At 40.2% G+C, this 22,498-nt stretch overlaps 1 protein-coding gene across 22 annotated transcripts in view; it reads left to right on the top strand.

Moving 5' to 3' along the window:
- LOC109485058 (peripheral plasma membrane protein CASK-like) overlaps positions 1 to 22,498 on the top strand; it is a 150,122-nt gene that overhangs the window by 29,542 nt on the left and 98,082 nt on the right. For all 22 annotated transcript variants that reach the window (XM_019788468.1, XM_019788481.1, XM_019788479.1 and 19 more), the window contains exons 3-7: positions 8,531 to 8,636; positions 9,061 to 9,138; positions 14,034 to 14,106; positions 18,037 to 18,139; positions 18,925 to 19,100. In XM_019788468.1, coding sequence (XP_019644027.1) covers positions 8,531 to 8,636; positions 9,061 to 9,138; positions 14,034 to 14,106; positions 18,037 to 18,139; positions 18,925 to 19,100 — 536 coding nt within the window. The remainder of the gene's footprint in view (positions 1 to 8,530; positions 8,637 to 9,060; positions 9,139 to 14,033; positions 14,107 to 18,036; positions 18,140 to 18,924; positions 19,101 to 22,498) is intronic.

Below are 22,498 nucleotides of genomic sequence, written 5' to 3'. Positions count from 1 at the left end.
AAGAAACCTAGGAACTCCCCAACTCTGCACAGTTGCTGTCCTAGTCATACAATATCCTCAGTTAGATAGTATTTTAGACTTTTCAAACTGGATAAAAGTTTAATAACCAAACGTTTCAGGTATTGTTCCAATGCCCTTCATCAGTGAAAATGATGTGTTAGAACAACACCCGAAATGCTTGGTTATTGAACTTTAGTTTGAAAAGTCTAAAATACCATCTTACTGATACTACCCAGGACAACTAATCTTTATAAAAGATAATCCTCAGTTGTTCCAACAAATTCAGGAAACCCAAAATACTTTCCTTTTAACTCCTGAAACCTCTGAATTCCTGTTGTTTTCTTGGGAGGTTTGGAAGTCCCCTGTCCTATGCTGAAGAAGGAAATTGTTAAATGAGGTGGTGATTAACAAAGTTGTCAGGACAGATTAGCAGACATGTGTGAAATGTCACTTGTTTGTTTGCAACAAACAAACTCCAAAACCTCAGTCCCTGGCAATGTCTAATATTTGACGTCAACATCAAAACAACTTGTGTATCAACTGTGAAAAGTAGTTAAATAGTTGTAATTGTTAAAGACATCAGCCGTTTCTTACAGTTACTGAGTGAGGGAAGTCAATGTTTTTTTGCAAGGAAAAAGGGGGAGGGGCTAGATAACGAAGCATCACAAAATACTAATTGATGTTTGTTTTACAAATAGCTTGTACAGAGTCTGTCAAGTACATTATCTAAGGAAAACAATCAGACAGACTGACCAAAAACATATATTACCTCACTTTTTCATAGAGGTACAAACTGACAGGGCACAGCCCACTAATTCCAGCCCCTATTGGAATATATGGAAAACATCTAAGAACTGAGCTGTCAACAATCACCTACTTGAGTGTTCAACTATTGCAAACACATATTACCAGGGTAGTCCAACTTCCAAATTGTCCATTTAGGCCAAAAATTTCACTTTTTGACCAGCAATACCTGGCACCGGCAAATGCAAACACTGGCAGCATGACCTCTGACCCCCTTGAAGACCACCAAAAGACAAGAAGATGGGATTAGTTTTAGAACCTACCAAGCAGCCAAAACAACCCTAACAGCCAGTTTTTCAAGTTAATAGAAATAGAAATAACTCTCCAGCTGGAAAATGCCAGCATTTATCCACACATACCAAGAAAAAGGCTTTTTCAGTTGGTTTGGCTGCACTCACTCAAAGGGGTCTCAGACTGGGCCCTCTGGGCATGCACCATTTGGTGGCCTTTGCCCCGACTGGTAGCCTCTACCAGGCTTTGGAAGTAGGCAGGAAAGAGTAGAGATTGGTCAAATAGAAGCCTGAATCAGGCTAGTAACAAGCACTTGACCGCAAGTGACGACAAAGAATAAGAAGAAATATTCAGCCCACGATGCACCGTTCCGGAGTAGTATTCAGGGCTTGTCTTTGTCCTTCAAAAGGGTCATTTCACTTCTGCGCCATAGATTTTTCCGCCAATGAAGATATCCAGTAAAATCCGTGTTATCATTGCAAGACGCACACATTTTCTCTGGGCCAAAGTAAAGCATTTTCAGGTCGCATGGACTTGTGGTCCAAAAATAAAAGTTATATAATTCATAATTCGAGTACTTTGAATCAATTCAAATTTCTTTTTTGCACAGGTATTATGTACAGTTTAAACCCATCATAATAGTTGATGAAATAGTTATTGTTTTGCAGAAAAAGGAAAATTTTATGGGTTGTTTCATCTAGAAGGCCTCTGGCACATTGAATATTTTTTCATAACTTGATCACTATATTTACACAACACCTTTTCCATTGAAAAAAGGGATTTTTCAACGTCACAAAAGTACTTTGAGTTCTAGTGCCCTTCAAGTTCACCCAATTTCCTGGGTCTGACTTTTTTTTACCTCCTGTCATTTTGCCTGTCAATCTTTTCCCCACCCATATGCTCTCAACCTACTATTAGACAAACATACACACAAACTGACCGCTCAGCCACCCAAAACAATGCTTCTGTTCCTCTGTACTTGAAAAACACAACCGAACCTCCCCATCCAAGTTTTAGATGGCACAGTCCTGATACATACACTGTTGTTTCAGAAGTAATTAAATTTGCCTGGCCACGGGCGAACGATGTAGAGTAGAGAAAGAGAGGTTGCCCTCTTACACTTAGAGAGAACCCGTGGTGACCTCTGACAGTGAGGTCAAACCCTGTATAGATACCTTCTTACCTTATTTGTTTGAACATCCATCTTCTGCACAGTTTTGTGAAAATCCATGCCCGCAGAATAATCAATGATGGGTCCTGTTCTAAAGCACAATGTGTCATGGGTGGGGAATCATTCTGAATCATACGCACTTCTTTGTGACATCATGATCCTCGGGTATATTGCGAACGTACCGTAAATTTGTTTACGTTTGCGGCACCTGAATTTTGTGGGGCAGTAAAAATGCAGAGTTGTCATTTTTGTTTCGTTTGTGGTTGTCAAGAGGTCAAAAGGTCAGATACAGAAAATGGGGGTGAACTTGAAGGTCTGAAAGAACAGCAGGAATTAGGGGTGGACTTGGGGGAATTCAGGAAGCCGAGAATTGCATGAGCGACCCTCCAACCCAGCACAATTTCCATCCTAGTCTCGGTTACAATACGTCACGCAATCTCCTTGATCGTATGTACATTTTCAGGTACAAAATAGAAGACAAAGCATATATTTCTATACTGTAGATGAAATAGAAATGGTGAACATAAAACACAGTGAAAATTTCTAGATGCACAGTATTCTGAAGAGTGCGTCACTGATTTTAAGAACAGATAAAATCTACGTAGTTCTGGCCGTGATCAAGCTGACAAGATGCCTTACCAGAATACCTCAGATATCATCAAACTGTAGATTGCTGCATTTATCCAATAAAATCAGAACTTTTTAGGGTACTCTTATTTCCCGAATGATTTTCTGACGTCACTACAGGTTTTACTGTTCATGTATGTCAGAGTAGTTACCTCAGAAAGCTTGTCAAATATCCAAATTGAGCATGGCATGATTTGAATTGCGTTCCATTATAACATAGCCTCATGGCCCTCAACTTAGTGAGGTTATTGTTGGTTAATTGTGTGTGAATGAGACAAATTTTCAAATGCATTATATCCTCTTTAGTCAGCTAGTTTATGGGTCATGATTCAAGATGTTGTACATTTTTTTCTGGAGGGAAACAAAACTCGAACCACTTGTTTGATGGTTGGAAGCCAAGTCGCTGCACCGTTAGGGGAATTGGTTCTTGAATCGCAATTTCAAGTCAATTGCAGGAATCGATACAAGTTGCCTTCTTGAAGAAAGCTGCAAAGTGTATCCATCGGGAAGCTGGCAGCCATAGCTTCTCGTTGAAGTGTCTCACTGAGCTCCAAATTCATTTTTGGAAACCTAAACTCAAGGTGAGGTGAGGTGAAACATAAAAATCTAGATTTCGCTGAAAACCCTAATTACAAACTTTAATGCCTCTCTTAACTTCTAAAAATTCTGAATATGAAAATCTGAAATTCTGTTAACATCAAAATTCTAAACAAGTTATAATTTATATAAAAAAAGATTTTGAGTATTAAATTCTGACATAGATGTCAAGAACGTGATGTACATGTATAGTAGTGTACAAATACCAGAATTACAGTGCATTTAAATACATAGTATACAAATATATTTTTTTTTTTTTTTTTTTTTGTATACAAATATATTGGTGCACTGGTGAATTCACAGTCGAAAATTAGATACCCAGCTGCAGTTTTAGGCACCCAGTATTTCAAGCAGCCTGTGTCTGCCATGTATAATATTCCTGATTATATTCTAGGTAAAACAAGTGCTAACTCAATTGTAAATGTATCTGACCTACCAGTATTACCTAAAAATCAATGTTTGTGAGAATTCTACCCCAAATTAAGCTTCCTATAATTGGAGATTGGTCTAGAAGAAACATAAAAACCAAGTCTTGCAGCAAAATCATTATCCTGAATCTTATTTGTGACAGCCTGAATAAAAGTTCTAAGCAGGAACAACACGGCTCCAGAATGATGTCTTACCGAGGAACAACTGCTGTGTGCTAAATAAGCTATAAAAATAGTATAATCTATTTGAGATTGGTCTAGAACAGACATCAGAAAAATTGAGCATTACAGCAAAATCATTATCCTGAGTCTTAATTGTGACAGCCTGAATAAAAGTTCTAAGCAGGAACAACACGGCTCCAGATGTCTTACCGAGGAACAACTGCTGTGTGCTATAGATATGTTCATTAGTGTGAGGAATGAATCCACTCTACTTCTATATACCTCAATCTTAATTAAAGTTTCCTTCATTGGAAACCCACGACCAAGGCTAAGCCCTGAGTCTGGTTTCTTGGAAATTGTCTAGAAGAAGAAATGAACGGCGATCCCCAATCTTGAAGACCTTTCTCACGATCGATACTGAACGTTGCACCTTACTGAAGGTCAGGGTATACGTTTTTCAGCTTTAGACGCAGTTTGGTATTATTTCCACTCGATAAAGTGAAATCGAAATGAATTCTGACATCTAGGAGTATAAATAAGCTTTACCAAGGACGTTTATAACAAGACTTACAGGTCTTTTATATACATGTAGGGAGATATAGACTCAGGTTGCAAATAGCTTCTGAAAAAGAGATTTGATTTTATGAAGGTTGAACAAATGACACAGAGAATCAGTATGGGGAATAATGTACTCTTCAAATTCTTTTCTTTACATTTTCGTCTTTTTTGTTTGATTTTGGCTTTCTACGACATTGGTATCATTTTCCAATATTTTTTTTGCAACTTATGGCCACACCAATTTAATTTGTTGGTTCTCGGATTTTGTCAGAAAAAACATGAAGCGACAGGGCGAAAAAAATAAAAATAAAAACAGGTTTAGGCATCCTATTATAGCCCCAAATGCTATGATAGGAGCCATGAAGTCAACACAAAAGGTTGTGTTAATATTTAAACAATGAATTTTGAACTTTTAATCAAACCACTGCATTGATAGATGGAAACACTGCAACAGCTAGGAAGAAAAGGACTTTCCACAACTGTTGGGGGCAAAATATGAGCATTTTTTAGTTGATTCAGAACCAGAATCTTTTTTTTTTTTTTTGCAAATCAGAAAAAAATGAAGAGGCGAATCCGAGAACCAACAGATTAAATTGGTGTGGCCTATGGTATATGTTTGCTCATGTTGCAGCTTTTTTGTACGAATATCGGAATAACAGTATGGTTGAAGCCTTTTTTTGGAAACGGCCAAAAATTCATGCACGCGTGGATGTCATCCATATAATCAAATCAACATGGCCTTATAAGATTTGTGTAGAAGTATGGCCCACAAATGCTTCTGTCTGTACTAAAAATTGATTTTCTGTGTTCCTTATGTAACAAAGATGCGATCATGCATATGTGATTATATGCTGGGGTGGAGGGGGTGGATATAGAATCATAGAAACCTTGAATGTAGATTCTGTTTTACATTGTAGGTAACTACATCACTTTAGTGAGTTCATAATGTTTGGTAGCATTTGTTCTTGATAATGGTTTTATACGTGTTGATAGAATCTAATGGTATATAAACTTTGGTGACCTTTTCTAAGTATATTGTATTCTCCGAGAGCAAAAGCTGCAATGTTTAGCAAAGGTGCTAGATGGTGCCTTTTTCTGATCAAAAATAAATCTTTCACATGTCAAATCATTATAAAAGCTATTGTTTTGTACAATACAGATTATTATAATATAACGTAGAAACGTAGAGTATTTTTCAAACAGGTGTAAGCAAAGCATCAGTAAGTCAGAGATTTATAAGACTGTAGAAAATAATGATAAGTCTTAATTTTGCCATGCCTGCTTTAGTTGTACAGTACATTAGATAGAATGGATAGACAATAGCCTGTAAGCTTGCTCTATAATATCCCAGCCCCACCGTTACAACTGACACCTCTCACCCAGCACTGATTGCGCCACACGGCTGACTTATCCATCATCGTGCGTAGGTCCGGGACATATACACGAGGACCGAGGGAGCAGGGCAGTACGCGATGTTTCAGTTGTCGTTATTAGCTCGGATGGATTATGTAGGAGGTGTGTGGGTCATGGGAGCAGCGTGGATCGTGATTGGTGATCACGTACTGTCAGATGTGCAGGGTCTTATACTGGTGAAAATGTTAGGGTTCGTCTAAAGTGGGACTATTATAAGGCCTAGGAAATGAGGTTTCAACTACGAGTAGTAGAATAAAATATGAATGGTTATCGCAATGAGTTACTTTAAATAATTCTTGCAGTGCAGATCGTGATTATCGATCACGTACTGTCAGATGTGCAGGGTCTTTATACCAGAAAATGTTAGGGTCCGTCCTAAACTTAAAGTGGGACTATTATAAGGCCTAGGAAATGAGGTTTCAACTACTAGTAGAATAGAATATGAATGGTTATCGCAATGAGTTACTTTAAATAATTCTTGCAGTGCAGATCGTGATTATCGATCACGTACTGTGAGATATGCAGGGTCTTATACTGGTGAAAATGTTAGGGGTCCGTCCTAAAGTGGGACTACCGTAAGGCTTAGGAAATGAGGTTTTGGTGAGTAAACTAGTATAAAATTTGAATGGTAGTCTCAGTGAATTACGGTAAGAAATTCTTACTGTCAGGCACAAAGTAAGATTAGATTAGAAAATGTTTCCTAGCATAGTGACAAGAGAGTAGTATCCAGTCTTTCATTGTACTGCTGTGGAATCATAATTTTATGATTATTATTTTGTATTTCAAAATATTAATTCACGAATAATAACTTTTCAGATTATGATATAACTGGTTTCATCATGCATTTATGGTTTTGAAGTCACTGTATGTTTCTAGGTAGCCATTCTAAACCATCTCTTTATCTTGTATTGACTGTAATGGAATATTACTATCCATGTGCCCTCTTATTTATGTTTCATTCTGGCTTTTTAACTGGCCAGTGCCAGTGTCCGTGCATCTTTCAAAATTTGATAGAATATGTACCAAGGCGATCTCTTATGATGCAATTTTGTATCCATGAGAATTTGATGGTACTATTATCCTGAGTCAGAATGATGCCAGTGACAGTAATGTAGTTTTCCGACATCTGTCACTAGTGGATGGTGCAGCAGGATTTTCTGCGGGGAAGCTCCATTGATTTCTGTCCACCATGACTCACATGGAGATAGAACGGCATCAATTATAGACATTCAAGGTGGTCTGAAGAGCTCCCGGGCTATCTGTATGTACATATGGATGTGGGGGATCTTATTGCCTCGGACTCAGAAGCAAAATCTCTGAGTACGGGAGTATTGTTTTGGGTGGCTGAGTTGTGGGTTTGTGGCTCTACTTGTCTCTGCATAGCTTTGGTTGCATGGTGGGTGGGAGGTGATTTTGACAGTTGATTGATTGATATTCTAAGGCCACCCAGCATAATTTGGTATGGCAGAGAATGTACTAAATTCTTGGATACAGGAGCTTTCTTTTGCAAAACAAATTTTCTCACCTAAACTCCTGTATCCTATACTTAACCAACCTGATGAAACTATTTTCAGAAATATTAAATTCTTATTTTTATCAGCCCCAGATGCCAGTTAACTTGCTGTCATATGTTTTTGTGATAAATCCTTGCTTGGATCCAACTGTTGGTCGTTACAATGTTGTACAGTATATTATGGGGTACAAAGTGTTCCCAAGGAGCATTAGAACAAATTGCAGTTTTTGACTGTTGAGAATCACTACCCTACTGAGGATGACCTATAATAAAATGAAAGAGTTACTGTAGGTATTGAAATTGTTGCAGTGTTTTTAAGTTCACAGTTTTTATGGTCATTGTGTCCCCGCAAATGAATGAATTTGTTCATTGCAATTATGATGAAACTACACTGTATTGCAAACTCAAAGATAATACCACAAACTTATCACTGTAGCACAAAATAGAAGTGCTGCTAACCGTTAATGAATTTACAGTCTTTCCCAGTACTTAACCCAGACACCTATAGCCTGACCTAAGCCTCGCTCCTCAAGGAGGGGCCATTAGACTAAGAAGAGAGATTTCTTTGCAGCACCCGATAGAAGACTTGTCTGTTAAGCTGAGGAACACTTAATTAAGAATTGGCTACTGCAGCTTGATCCCAGAAAGCACATGCAAAGCATTTTGCTACACATATACTGGGCATGGATCAGGAAGTTTAATTTATTATTGGTGGCTTAGTTGTAAATGTAGGTTTGTCTCTCTATCTGTCTGATATCTGACCTGTAAGACCACCCTTTGGTGCAACATACCACCTCATAGCTTCAGTTGCATGGTGGGCGGGAGGTGATTTTGACAGTTGATGTACAGAGAGGTCAAGTGAGTACAATCCCCTCTGCATTTCCAGTACATTCACAAAAACCAAAAACACTTCTCAAAATGTCTACAATCTCTGATTTGCAGTTCAATGAATGAATGAACAAGCAAGCGAGTGACTTAACAGTTATACGATTTTATGCTGATGAAAGTCGTTCTTGTGTTTTACAGACTTGAAGAGGGAAGCCAGTATCTGCCACATGCTGAAACACCCCCACATCGTGGAGTTACTGGAGACGTACAGCTCAGATGGCATGCTCTACATGGTGTTCGAGTTGTGAGTAGTCAACTCTTACTCAAGCTCAGACCAACAGCTTCTTTTCACTACACTTTTCGCATGTATAACACTACATTAACAGTCAAATGCAGACCAACTCGTAGTGTTTTTGTGTTCATGTCAGCTTACAATAGTTACATCTGTTTGTGCTTACGCTGTGTATATAGATCTGAATTGTAAGATTCAAGAGTAAATGTATAATGTAAAATTCAGATTGCAGGCATTTTGTGTATGAGCAGACTTGAAATTGTGACTGTTACAAGTTCCATTTGTGTATAGTTCACATGGCTCTTTACTTTCTACTACTGTTTTGGGTAGGTTTCTCTAATGTGTCTAATGATACTTGTCCAGACAGAGTAGGTTAACAGAACGTGGGTGGAGAAGATTGACAGGCAGAATGACAGTGAAAATTTTGTTTTTTCAGCATGGACGGTGCCGACCTGTGCTTCGAGATCGTGAAGAGGGCGAGCGCTGGTTTTGTCTACAGTGAAGCCGTCTCAAGGTGGGTGTGGTGAAGTAATCTCCATGCAGATCCTACGGTGGCAAGGTAGTATCCATAATGGCCAGAGGAGTGTCCATTAATAATCCTGTGGACACTCCTCTTGCCATTGAATACTGGCTTGCTACCGTATGATCTGCTTGGAGATTATCTTGAAGTTTTGTTGATAATAACTTGCATGCATGACAAGTACTCAATAAAGTAAGACTCATGAAAGCTCATTTTGCTCAATATGTACTATTTAAGAAATGATCAGTTACTGTTGAGATAATTTTGTGGCAACTCAGTTGGAACAGAGCTGAGTACCACTCTAACGTAGTCTAACAAATATTACTCATGAATTTTTTTTTTCTAACAAGAAGGGCCTTTTTGAATTCTGAACAGGGTTTAGCCAAATTCAGACTAGATTTACCCATTGCATAAACCTGTCGTTCGTCCGTCAGGTTGACGAGGACCGCTTTGTCATCCCTACAGAACTTACAGAACCATACAGAACTTCTTGATGTTTTGGCAATACAAATTATCTAAGTAGAGAAGTAAGGAAACTCTGCAGTAGACGTCTGTAATAAATAATGTCTCCCGTTGCTATGTAACAGTAGTAAGGAATCCATTATTACCCGTGATGTGAGTGGAACACAGTCTAAGCTTTTCCTACGACCCCAGCTAATTGTGCCTTCAGTGAAGGCCTTATTGCTTCCCGGCTGTCATGTTAATGATACACGATCGGGGCGGCCCATCGATCTGTGACACGGGATGCGGGGAGAATATGTGCCTGAGGACGGGGTTATGTGAGGACCCATGCCTGCACACTACCACAGAGATTATCTGTCTCTGCCTGCTTCCCTAAAGTGTAATTTGTCAGAGCTTCTAGGAGCTTCGGGTTCATTGTCCCATGGTTCAAATAAATGCAATGTCATGGCTAGCATACAAGTTGTATTTTCATAATTTTGTGTTTTTGTTTACATGCCATAATATTAATAGCAGGCAGTAGAATTCAGTTGCTTTTTGGATGAGAGGTCATGCCTGCATGTGCCGGGTGTAGGTAAGTGGGGTGGTATGTGGAGGAGTTCAGGAATTCATCGATCTATGACACGGGATGCAGGGAGAATATGTGCCTGAGGACAGGGTTATGTGAGGACCCATGCCTGCACACTACCACAGAGATGATCTGTCTCTGCCTGCTTCCCTAAAGTGTAATTTGTCAGAGGTTCTAGGAGCTTCGGGTTCGTTGTCCCATGGTTCAAATGAATGCAATGTCATGGCTAGCATACAAGTTGTATTTTCATAATTTTGTGTTTTTGTTTACATGCCATAATATTAATAGCAGGTAGTAGAATTCAGTTGCTTTTTGGATGAGAGGTCATGCCTGCATGTACCAGGTGTAGGTAAGAGGGGTGGTATGTGGAGGAGTTCAGGAATTCATCGATCTGTGAGGCGGGATGGGGGGAGAATATGTGCCTGAGGACGGGGTTATGTGAGGACCCGTGCCTGCACACTACCACAGAGATGATCTGTCTCTGCCTGCTTCCCTAAAGTGTAATTTGTCAGAGCTTCTAGGAGCTTCGGGTTCGTTGTCCCATGGTTCAAGTAAATGCAATGTCATGGCTAGCATACAAGTTGTATTTCCGTTATTTCATGTTTTTGTCTATATGCCATAATAGCAGGCAGTAGAATTCAGTTGCATTGTGAATGGGAGGTGATTTGACAGTTGATGTGCCGGGTGTAGGTAAGAGGGGTGGTATGTGGAGGAATTCAGGGATTCATCGATCTGTGACATGGGATGCTGGGAGAATATGTGCCTGAGGACGGGGTTATGTGAGGACCCATGCCTGCACACCGCCACAGCGATGATCTGTCTCTGCCTGCTTCCCTAAAGTGTAATTTGTCAGAGTCTCTGGTAGCTTTGGGTTCGTTGTCCCATGGTTCAAGTAAATGCAATGTCATGGCTAGCATACAAGTTGTATTTCCATTATTTTGTGTTTTTGTCTATATGCCATAATAGCAGGCAGTAGAATTCAGTTGCATTGTGGATGGGAGGTGATTTGACAGTTGATGTGCCGGGTGTAGGTAAGAGGGGTGGTATGTGGAGGAATTCAGGTATTTATCGATCTGTGACACGGGATGCGGGGAGAATATGTGCCTGAGGATGGGGTCGTGTGAGAACCCACGCCTGCCTACTTCCCTAAAGTGTAATTTGTCAGAGGTTCTAGGAGCTTCGGGTTCATTGTCCCATGGTCATGGTTAGCATATACAAGTTGTATTTCTAGAGTTGTGGGTTTGTGTTGTTCTTCACCTGAAGGATGAACTGAACTGAACTGAACATGTCCTAATGGCCTAGAATTCAGTTAGTGGGTGGGAGGTGATTTTGACAGTTGTTAGGGAGGTCACGTCTGAAGGTTAAGGTGAAGGAGTCCGTGAACTTAAAGGTCATGAAAATGCAACAAGACTGGCAATGAAAACAATCATAAATTCCCATGGCGACGGTGGTTGCTGTTAGGGTTATTGTTTGCATGGCACTGCCATCATTTTATGATTTTGAGGAAGACTAAAGTCTTGGTACTTGGACTTTGGTTAAGTCTAGACAGATACAGTGCACTCCTCCCCTGAGTGCATAGTGAACGAGCCCCTGGGTCACAGAAAGTAGGGCCATCTGGGGCAGACAGGTCTTCAGGGTTCCAGGAATGTGGGCATAGATGTGGGTCAGAGAAATGCCTGTGGACATTCCGCATGCCTGTGGACAAAATGCCTGTACAGTTCCTAGAATTTCACACAATACTGTACCATTAAGCTCCTCCCTGAGACGTCGCCAAAACCTCTGTGGGTTATGTGACGCCTGCACCTGCACAACACCACAGAGATGATCTGTCTCTGCCTCCTTCCCTCTCGGATAATTTGTCAAAGGTTCTGGCCATGGGAGCGCGAGGTTGTCCCGTGGTTCAAGTAAATGCGATGTCATTGTTAGCATACAACATTACAAGTTGTATTTTCAGAGTTATGGGTTTGTGAATGTTCTACATCTCCGAATTTGGTTGCATAGTGGGAGGACTGGTGATTTTGACAGTTGATAGAGAGGTCACGCCTGAAGGTTACTCAACATGTGCTAGGTGGGAGTAAGTGGGTGGTATGTGGAGGAATTCAGGAAGTTGTCAACCCATGGGATAGAGACAAGTGGCAGGCTGCTATCAAGCTGCAGTGTTGCTGTGCAAGTACATCTAACCCACAGTAGTCGGGGAACAACAGACGATAAACTGGATATTATAATAGTGACAGTGACAGTGGTGTTGTGTAATACCCAATAAATTTCTTCATAATATCCTCTCCACAGTCCCAATACATTCTCATTCAGCAATCCCAAAACACTTCCCAGAGGTCTGTGAACTTGAAGGTGTATGTACTTGAAGGTCACAAAAACCCCTGGAACACTTTGTGGTTGGTGTAAGGACCTGTAGTGGTTGCACGCTCCCCGCACGGGTTATCTGTCTCTGCCTCGTTCCCCGTCCTGTGATTTATCAAAGCTTCCGGGAGCGTCGGGATGTCCCACGGTTCAAGCGAACTCCATGTCATGGTTAGCACACATGCCTGCTCCAGTCCTGCGCTGAATACTGATATTGGAAGGGACAGAGGGTGTGAGAAATTATAGCAGCACAGGAGGAGCAAGAGTGTTTATGAGGTAAAATTAAAAAGTGCATACTACTTCACAGTATGATAAAGTACTCACCAGTCATGCCAGTTGTTAGTGCAAAAAATTATCAGATCTGTAATCTGGAAAACCCTCCAAATAGCCTCAGCTTCAGGTTTCACACATGCCTGCGCCTACCCTGCTCGGAATACTGATATTGGGAAGGACAGAGGGTGTGAGAAATTAAGATAGAAGTAAATTTCAGAAGCAAGGTGTTATATTCCAACTAAACTTGATAATTTTAAGAGGTTAAAAGTGCATACTAAAAGTGTATGCTTCACGGTATATGATAGCTGAGTACTCACCAAATAAATACCTTCCAAATACCCTCAACATCAAGTGTCACAAATACCAGCACCAACCCTACACTGAATACTGATTTTGGAAAGGACTGAGGGTGTGAGAAATTAAAGTAGGTTGTTATTTTCCTGTTATACAATCATGTTAATTTTAGGGGGTGAATACCCACCAGTTGCACGTGAAAAAAATCATCAGTACTCTGGAAAACTCTCCAAATACCCTCAGCTTCAAGTGTCATTCATGCCTGCACCAACCCTGCATAGAATACTAATGTTGGAGAGGACAGAGGGTGTTAAAAAAGTTAAAGTAGTACTAAATTTCGAGAAGCGAGGGTGTTATTTTGAATTATACTCAATAATTTTAGGATTAAGAAGTGCATACTACTTCATGGTATATGATAAGGTATCAAGAAGCAATACTGTATACTGAATGTCAGTGAATAAAATTGATAACCGAAGTAAGAAAACAAACGTAAGAAAGTATTAAATGGAGTAGAAATTGTAGATAATTTGAATGAAAAGGGACATGGCTCCCGAGACTTCAGTTTGTACCTGTTAGTTCCAAATGCCAGACTATTTTGTCATAGTTCAAGCTGAGTATAGACCACACCTGGAGTTGTAAGTTTTGGGAATTTATAGATACCACCATCTCAGCATACATACAGTAGTACACATTTCACCAAAAAATAAAGGGACTTCTCACATAGCTTGTTTTGGGGCATGTTTCAAACACTCCAAGACTACGAAATGATGACGAAAATGTGTGCAGTAAATGTCAATATCAGACAGATTTCTTCATCCAGAATATATTTTTTCGTTTGCCACCATGAAAAATTGCATGGGATACCTTTAAGTGAATTTACAGTACATGTATGAATGTTTCCGCCAGACTAAATGGATGCTCTTGTCTCTCCCCTCAGCCATTACATGCGACAGATCCTGGAGGCCCTCAGGTACTGCCATGACAACAACATAGTTCACAGGGACATGAAGGTGGGTCACTCTCTTTCTTGTTTTCAACTTATCAGAAAGATGTCATTTTTTTCTGTCACAGATTCTACAGATTGTACATGTATGTGTGGTGCATTATTTGTGCATGGGATATATTTAAGAAGTTAAAAATTGATTATAGTTGCCTTTAAAATTTGATTAGGTAAAGATTGACAGGCAGAATAATAGGAGGTTAAAAGGTCAGAGACAGGTAATGGTGTGAACTTGAAGGTCACAAAACAAACAAAATTGTTCCCTCAGCCTGCAATCTCTTGTTCTCCAGTAATCTGCCAACAAAAACTACATTCAGGTATTAGGCTAAAAAAAGTACTCGGTTATATGTAAGAGAACTCTATAATTACACAATGACACAAAAGTACCACATTAGTACCTGAACAAGTAACACACAAACCAGTCGCATTCTAGAGAAATAACAAGCCTCCCCCATAGGAGGTATTAGAATTTAGATGGATGGACGGAGACTTGTGGGGAACCCTGTACACTGATGGATTATGGGAGCTAGGAGAACAATCAGTGCCGTGACACCATAGGTCAAAGGTTATCAGGGGTCAGCAGGACTGATGAAAATGGGAGATTTGGGCACCAACAGGGCAACATGGGGACGGGTTTGGAACTTTGAGGACTTGTGCGATGACCAAGTCCCCAGGCCACAGTATCTTTACCTCCCTGTATGGAGGTATCGTTTTTGGTCGGCATGTCTGTGAGTTTGTTTGCATGCTTGTCCAGCAGAGAGGGTTGCAGGGAGAGTGGGTGGGTGGATATTTGGTTACTTGATTGACAGGGAGGTTAAGCCTGAAGGTGACCCAGCATTACAGTAAGTGGGTAGTGCAGGGAGGAATTCAGGAAGTGTGTAACTGTGTGTAATACCTGTGTGTGTTAAATTACGCCGTACAGGTACAAGTACTTGTACCAATACATTCATGAAAACCAGAAATCCTTCCTTGAGGCCTGTGAACTTGAAGGTCACGAAAACCCAAAACACTTCTTGAAATTCTGAAATTTCCAATTTCTTCATTGCTTAGAGCAACCAAGAGGAGAATAACCGTTGCCTATTCTATGCTTCATTCAAATGTTCAGGAAATTGTTCAGATTTTATCCAAAAGGGCAGTTGAGAAATGTTCCGGCTGGAGATAAGCTTCAGGAGAGTAAAATGCTTCTACACAATAGAACCGTGATAAATATTCCTGCTACGTTGAAGACAGTTCCTTCTTCTGAAGGTGCCCTTCTGAAGGACAGCGTTGGGTTTTACAAGCAGCCGAAGTCAGATCGATAGCCAAGGATCAGTCAGTCTGAAGCCAACATTGTAATATATAATAGAAAGTCAACTGTGTAATAAAAGGTTTAATCTAACATTTATTCTGTCAGACAACAGTTTGATTGAGATAAGATGAATTCTGTATTACTTGGTAATGTGGCGTGCCAACCTCAAATCAGCATCATCAGCATCATATTGTCAGGTAATAATGTAAATCAGCATATTGTCAGGTAATAATAAGCCATTGTATTAGTTTTATAAATTGTGAAAATTTGGTTGTAAGTATTATCTTGGTGGCTGAGTTGGGGGTTTATGCCTCTGTTCTAATAGCTTTGGTTGCATGGTGGGTGGGATGATTTTTACAGTTGATTGATTGGAAGGTTTGAGATATGTGAAGGAATTCAGGAAGTGATGTAAGGACCGATTGAATTACATTCAACAGTTCCAATACATCTATGAAAACTCCAAACACTCGAATGTCTGTGAAAAAAATACGAAAGCTCTGTTAAGTAATAACATGGATAACATGATGTATGATACAACATTGTATATGATTTGTCAGGCCCCCAGTTTGTTGTAACAAGACTTGTCATTGATCCAAAGCGTTGGACCCATTCCTAACAAATCCAGCAGGTTTCCTGTGTGAGATGAATGTATTTTATTGTTTCGCACTTGATGATGGATTACTCTTCTGGTTGGCAACGACAGCATGACAGATTGTCCCTTGATAATACCTTGTGATATTACAAACTTTTCTTGTGTTTGACCCAAGGTATTGAAAAAAGGTTCTTCTGAGTTCTTAATCAAAAAAAAGGCGGATCTTCCAAATACATGTATCGTCACATTGTCTTTTTCAGTTTGTTGGTCACTTAGAGTTTCTGTAATTCACTCAGTCTTCACGGTAGCAAAATTTCACGATCTGAGCAAAAATGTACATGTACATGTTCACAGAACTTTATAGTCACATTGGCAGGAGGCAGATGGTACGTGGAAGACATAATGATTTGTCAATGGTATTGATAAGTTCATGGTAGAGAAGAGGTCTTGAAAATCGTGAACATAAAAGTAACGTAAAAAAATTAAAAGGTATTATAGTTATAGTATGTCCGTCCAATTTTTACTGCATCAGAACGTACCAAAAATAAGATAGAATTGCTGACTGTTCGGTCCTTGTTAACAATGGTTGTACTGTTTCCTAATAAAACACACAACCAAACCCAAAAAATAAGCAAAAAACATCTTAATTGCTGCGTTTGATCTCCTCCCGTATTCCCAGGACTTGTCGTAATCCCCAAGAGTTTCCCCAGATTGAGGTCAGAAGGGTTTTTGACCCCTTTTTAAGATGTTCTCCGAGGATATTATCCCCGCTCATCTTATGCGTGGCGTCGTTCTCGGCTCCCAGGATACTTAGGAGATAATTACCCCCCTTAAGTCTGCTGCCATTTCCTCTTGTGGAATCGTCGGCAAGTTAGCTTAATTCCGCTTCTCAAATGCAGGGGATCCTCTCGTGGCTTGTCTTAATTGGATGGATGTTATTCAGCCCAAGAACCGCTGTTGAATAATTTTTGGCACTGAGCTCTTCTTCTGTAAAATCTTTGTACTACTCATTATCATTCTGTGTAAATCTGTCGTTATGTTACTGCTCCGCTCTGGGTGGTGGAAGTGACTTCCCGTGAGCCTTCTGGGGTATAATTTTGAGACATTTGGGAGGCATATTGCTAAATTGTGCCGTGTAAAAAGAGTCAATAAACACTTGATGTAAGTAGGCTATTTCTATGTAATAGGTTCAGCTGAGGCTAGGGTCATAAAGGTGATCAAGAAAGAGGCCGTGAAAACTGTTAATGGTATATTTTTGCTGCGTCGACAAGAAAAGTTTTGCATAACAACGAGTTGTGAAAGTACTAAATGTGTGTGGTTCCAGTATATGTGAAGAAAGATGACATAGCAGCGTCAGAGTGTTTGCTTCTGAATACACAACATTTTAGCACCTGTAAGTAAGGCTGCACCATTTTTTTTCTGAGACTTCTTGGTTCTCTGACTGAGGTTTTCAAGTTATGGCACAGTACATTTTGTCTTTTTCTTGTAGAATTAGATTTTATGTTCAGCATCAATGTGTCTAGCATCAATTTTAAAAATCTCTGAGAAACCAACAAATTGCATTGTTGTGGCTTTAAAGTTTAAAGGCGTAGGCACATTCCATTATAGTTGCGGTTTACTACTCCAGTGCTGTGTCGTACTTAGTGTTCGGGGCACAGCCTTGTGGTCATGTCTCCTGATCCCAACCTGCACTAATGCCAGCCAGGCTACGGGGTTATCTTGTGTGAGAACACAGGCACTTAGGCTTTTAGTTTTACTCCTGATACAAATGTAGGCCAGACTTGTACTGCCAGCTGCACATGCACTTGATTTTAACTTGCTTTTCAGCAAATATATGAAAGTCATTTCTTTTGATGGATAGACAGTGTTGCGTGGCATTGCTTGTACAATGTCATGGTCAAAAATCCAAATACAAAATGTATGCCCTTCCAAAAAGATCTCACAAGGTGATTGTTTTGAGATTTCATTAGAGATGTAACTTATATAAAGCAATAAAGAAAAGTTTTGTTTCTTTAGTAAGATTTTGATTTCTCATCCAGAATTTTTTCTCTTTCCCACAGCCACACTGTGTCCTCCTAGCTACCAAAGAGAACTCTGCACCGTTAAAAATAGGGGGCTTCGGAGTCGCCACAAATGTCCCAGACAACGCTTTCGTATCTGGAGGTAGGTGAACTTTTCTATCCTCAGGCCAGAGAAGAGTGAAGTGAAGAAGGTAGTTTCTTGAGAGAAAAACTAGGAAGATGAAAATTTCATGCTGACAGTTTCTTCCCCAGAACCACTTCACTGTGGAACAAGCTTCCCCGAGAATGTTTCACCGCTAATTACAACCTCCAACGGTTTAAATCAAGGGTGAACAAATATCTGACCACGCAGTCATCACTGTAACCCAAAACACGTAAGTGGCTCTCACGAGCCTTGTTTTGAGGTGAATTCTGAAGTAAAAAAAAAAAAAAAGATGAAGACACCAACTGATTGAAGATAATCTCCAATCACATGGTAGCAAAGACCAGTATCCAATGGGCTACCAAAGGCTATGTTAGTATGCTGTCTTTGCCACCAAAAGATATGTTTGGACATTATTGATAAAGAACTGAATTAGAGGTCTAGTAGACTACATTGGGGAAGGCAGGAATTGCTTACTTCCCGAAACTCTGAAATCTCTGATTTCTAATAGTAATAGGAATGTTTTAACTGATACACACAACTTATGTCAAAACTTAGATGCTTTCAGGCGGGCGGCATCCACCATCTTCAGCCACTAATGAGAGCAGTCAAGTGACCAATCTGATTTCTTCTTAGGTCGTGTTGGAACGCCGCACTTCATGGCTCCTGAGATCGTGAGAGAGACCCGTACGGGAAGCCGGTGGAATAAGGAGTCGCTTTACATGGCAGAAATAGGAAGGAAGGCATGCATACTTCTCTAAATCTTCTTCTTGTCTCCTCACTAGGTCGCGTAGGAACGCCGCACTTCATGGCTCCAGAGATCGTGCGGAGAGACCCGTACGGGAAGCCGGTGGACGTGTGGAGCGTCGGCGTGATGCTGTACATCCTGCTGAGCGGAAACCTGCCCTTCAACGGCACCAAGGACAGGCTCTTTGATGCCATTGTCAAGGGCAGATATCATGTAAGTGGGAACCAAGATCATACTGTAAAAATATTTGCGTTAGCAAAATTTCGCAGTATGAGAAAATTTGACAATACTCATTTTCACCTGAGTGAAGTAAGGAAAGTTGTGTGAAGTGCTTTTCCAAAGGGCACAAGGTTGGAGACTTGGCAGGATTCGAACCCAAGACCTCTTGATTCTGAGCCAAATGCCCTTACCCTTGTGCCACACAACCCTATTTGTTGATGTACCACAGTGCAGCAGCAGTCCTAGCAGGCCCAGACTGCAGTACATGTACACACACATTTGTTTACTAACAACATGGTGTTACACAGGGACCAATATTTGAGCCTGCCAATTCTCAGTTAGCTGCAACATTTTGGACAATTCTGTGACAAGTCCTCGAGTGACTTTGATCTTATAAATTAAGCTGCCTAGGGTGTTATTTAAATGCTTCGTTCCATACCTAACCCTGCCTAGGGTGTTATTTAAATGCTTTGTTCCATACCTAAACCTATTTTAGCTGCTCCTGGTCATTCTAAGGTAATTAAAGTCATAGATCTTCACACGCGATGTCCATTAACCCATGAAGAATGGCTCTTTCGCTCATCATTCGGGAATCTTGTTAGAGATGCTTAGAGGAGAGAATTAGTTGTGACACTGGTGGGCGGACAGTTAATCCTCCAGTGAAAGTGTTTAGCCATGTGCAGAGGTCACTGGGCTGATAAACTTGTACCCATTTAGTAAATGTGAAGGGAGTGGGCTGAGCTTGTCAGGTATTGTTATTCTGGCTCAGTTGTGTTAGCCCATTTTCTAAAAGGCATATATACAGGCAAGGTGTATGAATTTCTTGTAATTAGCATGAAAAACTATTTTTATTATCCCCGTAACTTCTAGCAAGGTGACCACATTTTACATAAATCCCTTCCTGAATTTACTGTAAATTTTATCAAGATTTCTACAGACCCTGCAGATTAACTACGAATTGAGAAGCTGCATACCTTGCATCATTAGAAATAAGAGAAATTGGGCAGTTCAAAAATTCCTGGTTGCTTTTTGTCTGAGAATTGTGCTTTCTTGACCATTTAAAGATGATCATGAAAGAATCATTGAAAATCAGCAAAAGAATTCTGAAATGTAGATGTGAAAAGGGTCTATTCACATCAAGACAAAATGCAAGCTGAGTTTCTGTAGATTAGATTTTGAACCTAAGGTAACTCCAGTGCAGCAGCTTATCGATTTACTAACATTCTGCCAGCATTTTAATCAGAGTTTCTGCATCAACTGTTAGTAGCAATTCAAATCTAACTTCTTCCCACTCCCTACATCATTTACACACTTTCCAAAACATAATGTATAAAACACAGAATATTGCACACACAAAAATGTCTGTGTCAATGCTTGTTAAGAGTATTCAGCAATTATGTTGCAACTTTTTTTCACAAACTGAAAAAGAGTGTATTGATCGAGAGAAAGTCAATTTCCCCAGCTTACTTCTCGCGGGAAATCGGACAAAGGGCTACATTAAGAAAACAGCCAGGCAAGGGAAATCTACCGGCCTTTAATAAACGTATCAGGCCTTGGAAAAAATGCAGCTTTTTCAGCCTAGATTCATTAGTAAATTGTGAAACTTTTGCAGTTGTTTTATTTTCTCAGTTGTGAATTTATTACACCAACAATGGGTATGTCTTCCATGTATTGACTACTGCACTGCTGAATTGTTTCAACTCTGAATTTAAAACACTGCGAAAACCTCCCTTTTCCATAGAAAGTAGAAACAAATCTGGAGACTTAGAGCCAAGCCTATAGTATCAATTGATATACTCAGTTTTGGGGAGTGAGTATGATGAAAAATTAGGACATTTTTTTCCAGCCACATATTTTCATCTTGTCCTCTGTGTCACCCTTTTGCCAATAATTTGTATTGGTTAGGCAGCATGGAGAAGGTTAAAATGTGATGAGATACAAGGAAATGACTTGTTTTGGCCTAACGTTTTCAGTCTGGGGAAACTTGAACTAGCGAATCTCTGAAATACGTAACCACAGGGAGGGTTTTTAATTTTGCCTTATCGGTAAGTGCTCTACAAATGATTAGCGAAGCAATTACTTTCCCAGCACTGGTGGGACTGATAGTGGATTGGAAAAACATGGAGTATCTCATTGGCTGTCATACTCTCCAATACATGTACCTACAGCAAGTGCAGTGATGTCATTCACCTAGGCCTGGTTACTGTAAATTTATTTACTTTCATGGTTTTATTTTGAGGGAAAAGGAGGGATTCGCAGAGTTTTAAGTTGCATTTCCAACATTTCGGTAGTACGGGAGAAATACAAATTAAAGCACATATTCACAGTGCTGTGACCTATTACTGCACAATTTTGCAGTAAGAGGTCACAGAGAAAACCATGAAAATTAAACCGCTGTGAAAGTTTCTGCTTTTACAGCATCTGCCGAGACTGCTGATGGAAAAAAGATGTTGTTTCATTCAGAGCAGGTGTTACAATCATTAAATTTTGGTCATACAGTAATTCCTTGTATGACTACTATACTACAGAACCTTGAATTTAAAACACAGTGAAAACCTCTCTTTCCCTCATACCACAAAATAAAACCACTACAAAAGTAAACGCATTTACAGTTCTACTTACCAACCACCAACCTCTCACCAAGACTCAAATCTTACCTGGAACAGCAGAAGTTTTATAGCGGGAGCCTGGTGGCAAATTGACACTGTTTCACCTACGAATTTAAAACACTGAAAACCTCTCTTTCCCTCATACCACGAAATAAAACCACTGCAAAAGTAAACGCATTTACTGTACCATCCTACCACCAATCTCTCGCCAAGACTCAAATCTTACCTGCAACAGCAGCAGAAGTTTTACGGCAGGACCCTGGTGGCAAATTGGTCCTACTTTAAGGATTCTTGATTGAGGAGCTCATCAGTGGACCACTCCGGTCAATCCCGCATCAGTCTGGACGTTTTACGGCCCCGTACTTGAATCAAACGGCGCCCTAACTCCGCGCAGTATCGCCGTCCAGCGTTTACTAGCCGTGATGGATTAAGTTGTGGTTAGAAAAATACTTAAGGAGAGCCGTTCAGCTGGCAGCTGTCTGCCTGTTGGAATCCTAATGACCACCAGGGCAGAATTAGAGTATAACAGATCACCTACAGACCAGGGCAGGGTGGAACACTTGTTGCAGTGAAATTGGGCTGCCAGGGCTGTTAACAAAGCCTTATTTTTGCAGTAAGGTTAAAGTTATAACCTTGTTACCTTCGCCAAGAAGGTTATGTTTTCAGAGGCGTTCGTGTATGTGTGTGTGTGTGTGTGTGTGTGTGTCTGTAAACACGATAACTTGAGAAGGCCTTGATGGATTGTCTTGATACTTGGTAGGTGGGTAGGTCTTGATGAGACCT

This window comes from Branchiostoma belcheri, unplaced genomic scaffold, assembly GCF_001625305.1.
Source record: "Branchiostoma belcheri isolate BF01 breed outbred unplaced genomic scaffold, Haploidv18h27 scaffold72, whole genome shotgun sequence".
NCBI lineage: Eukaryota > Metazoa > Chordata > Leptocardii > Amphioxiformes > Branchiostomatidae > Branchiostoma > Branchiostoma belcheri.
The sequence above is the reverse complement of the archived record's forward strand: the minus strand, read 5'-3'. Positions and strand labels throughout refer to the sequence as shown.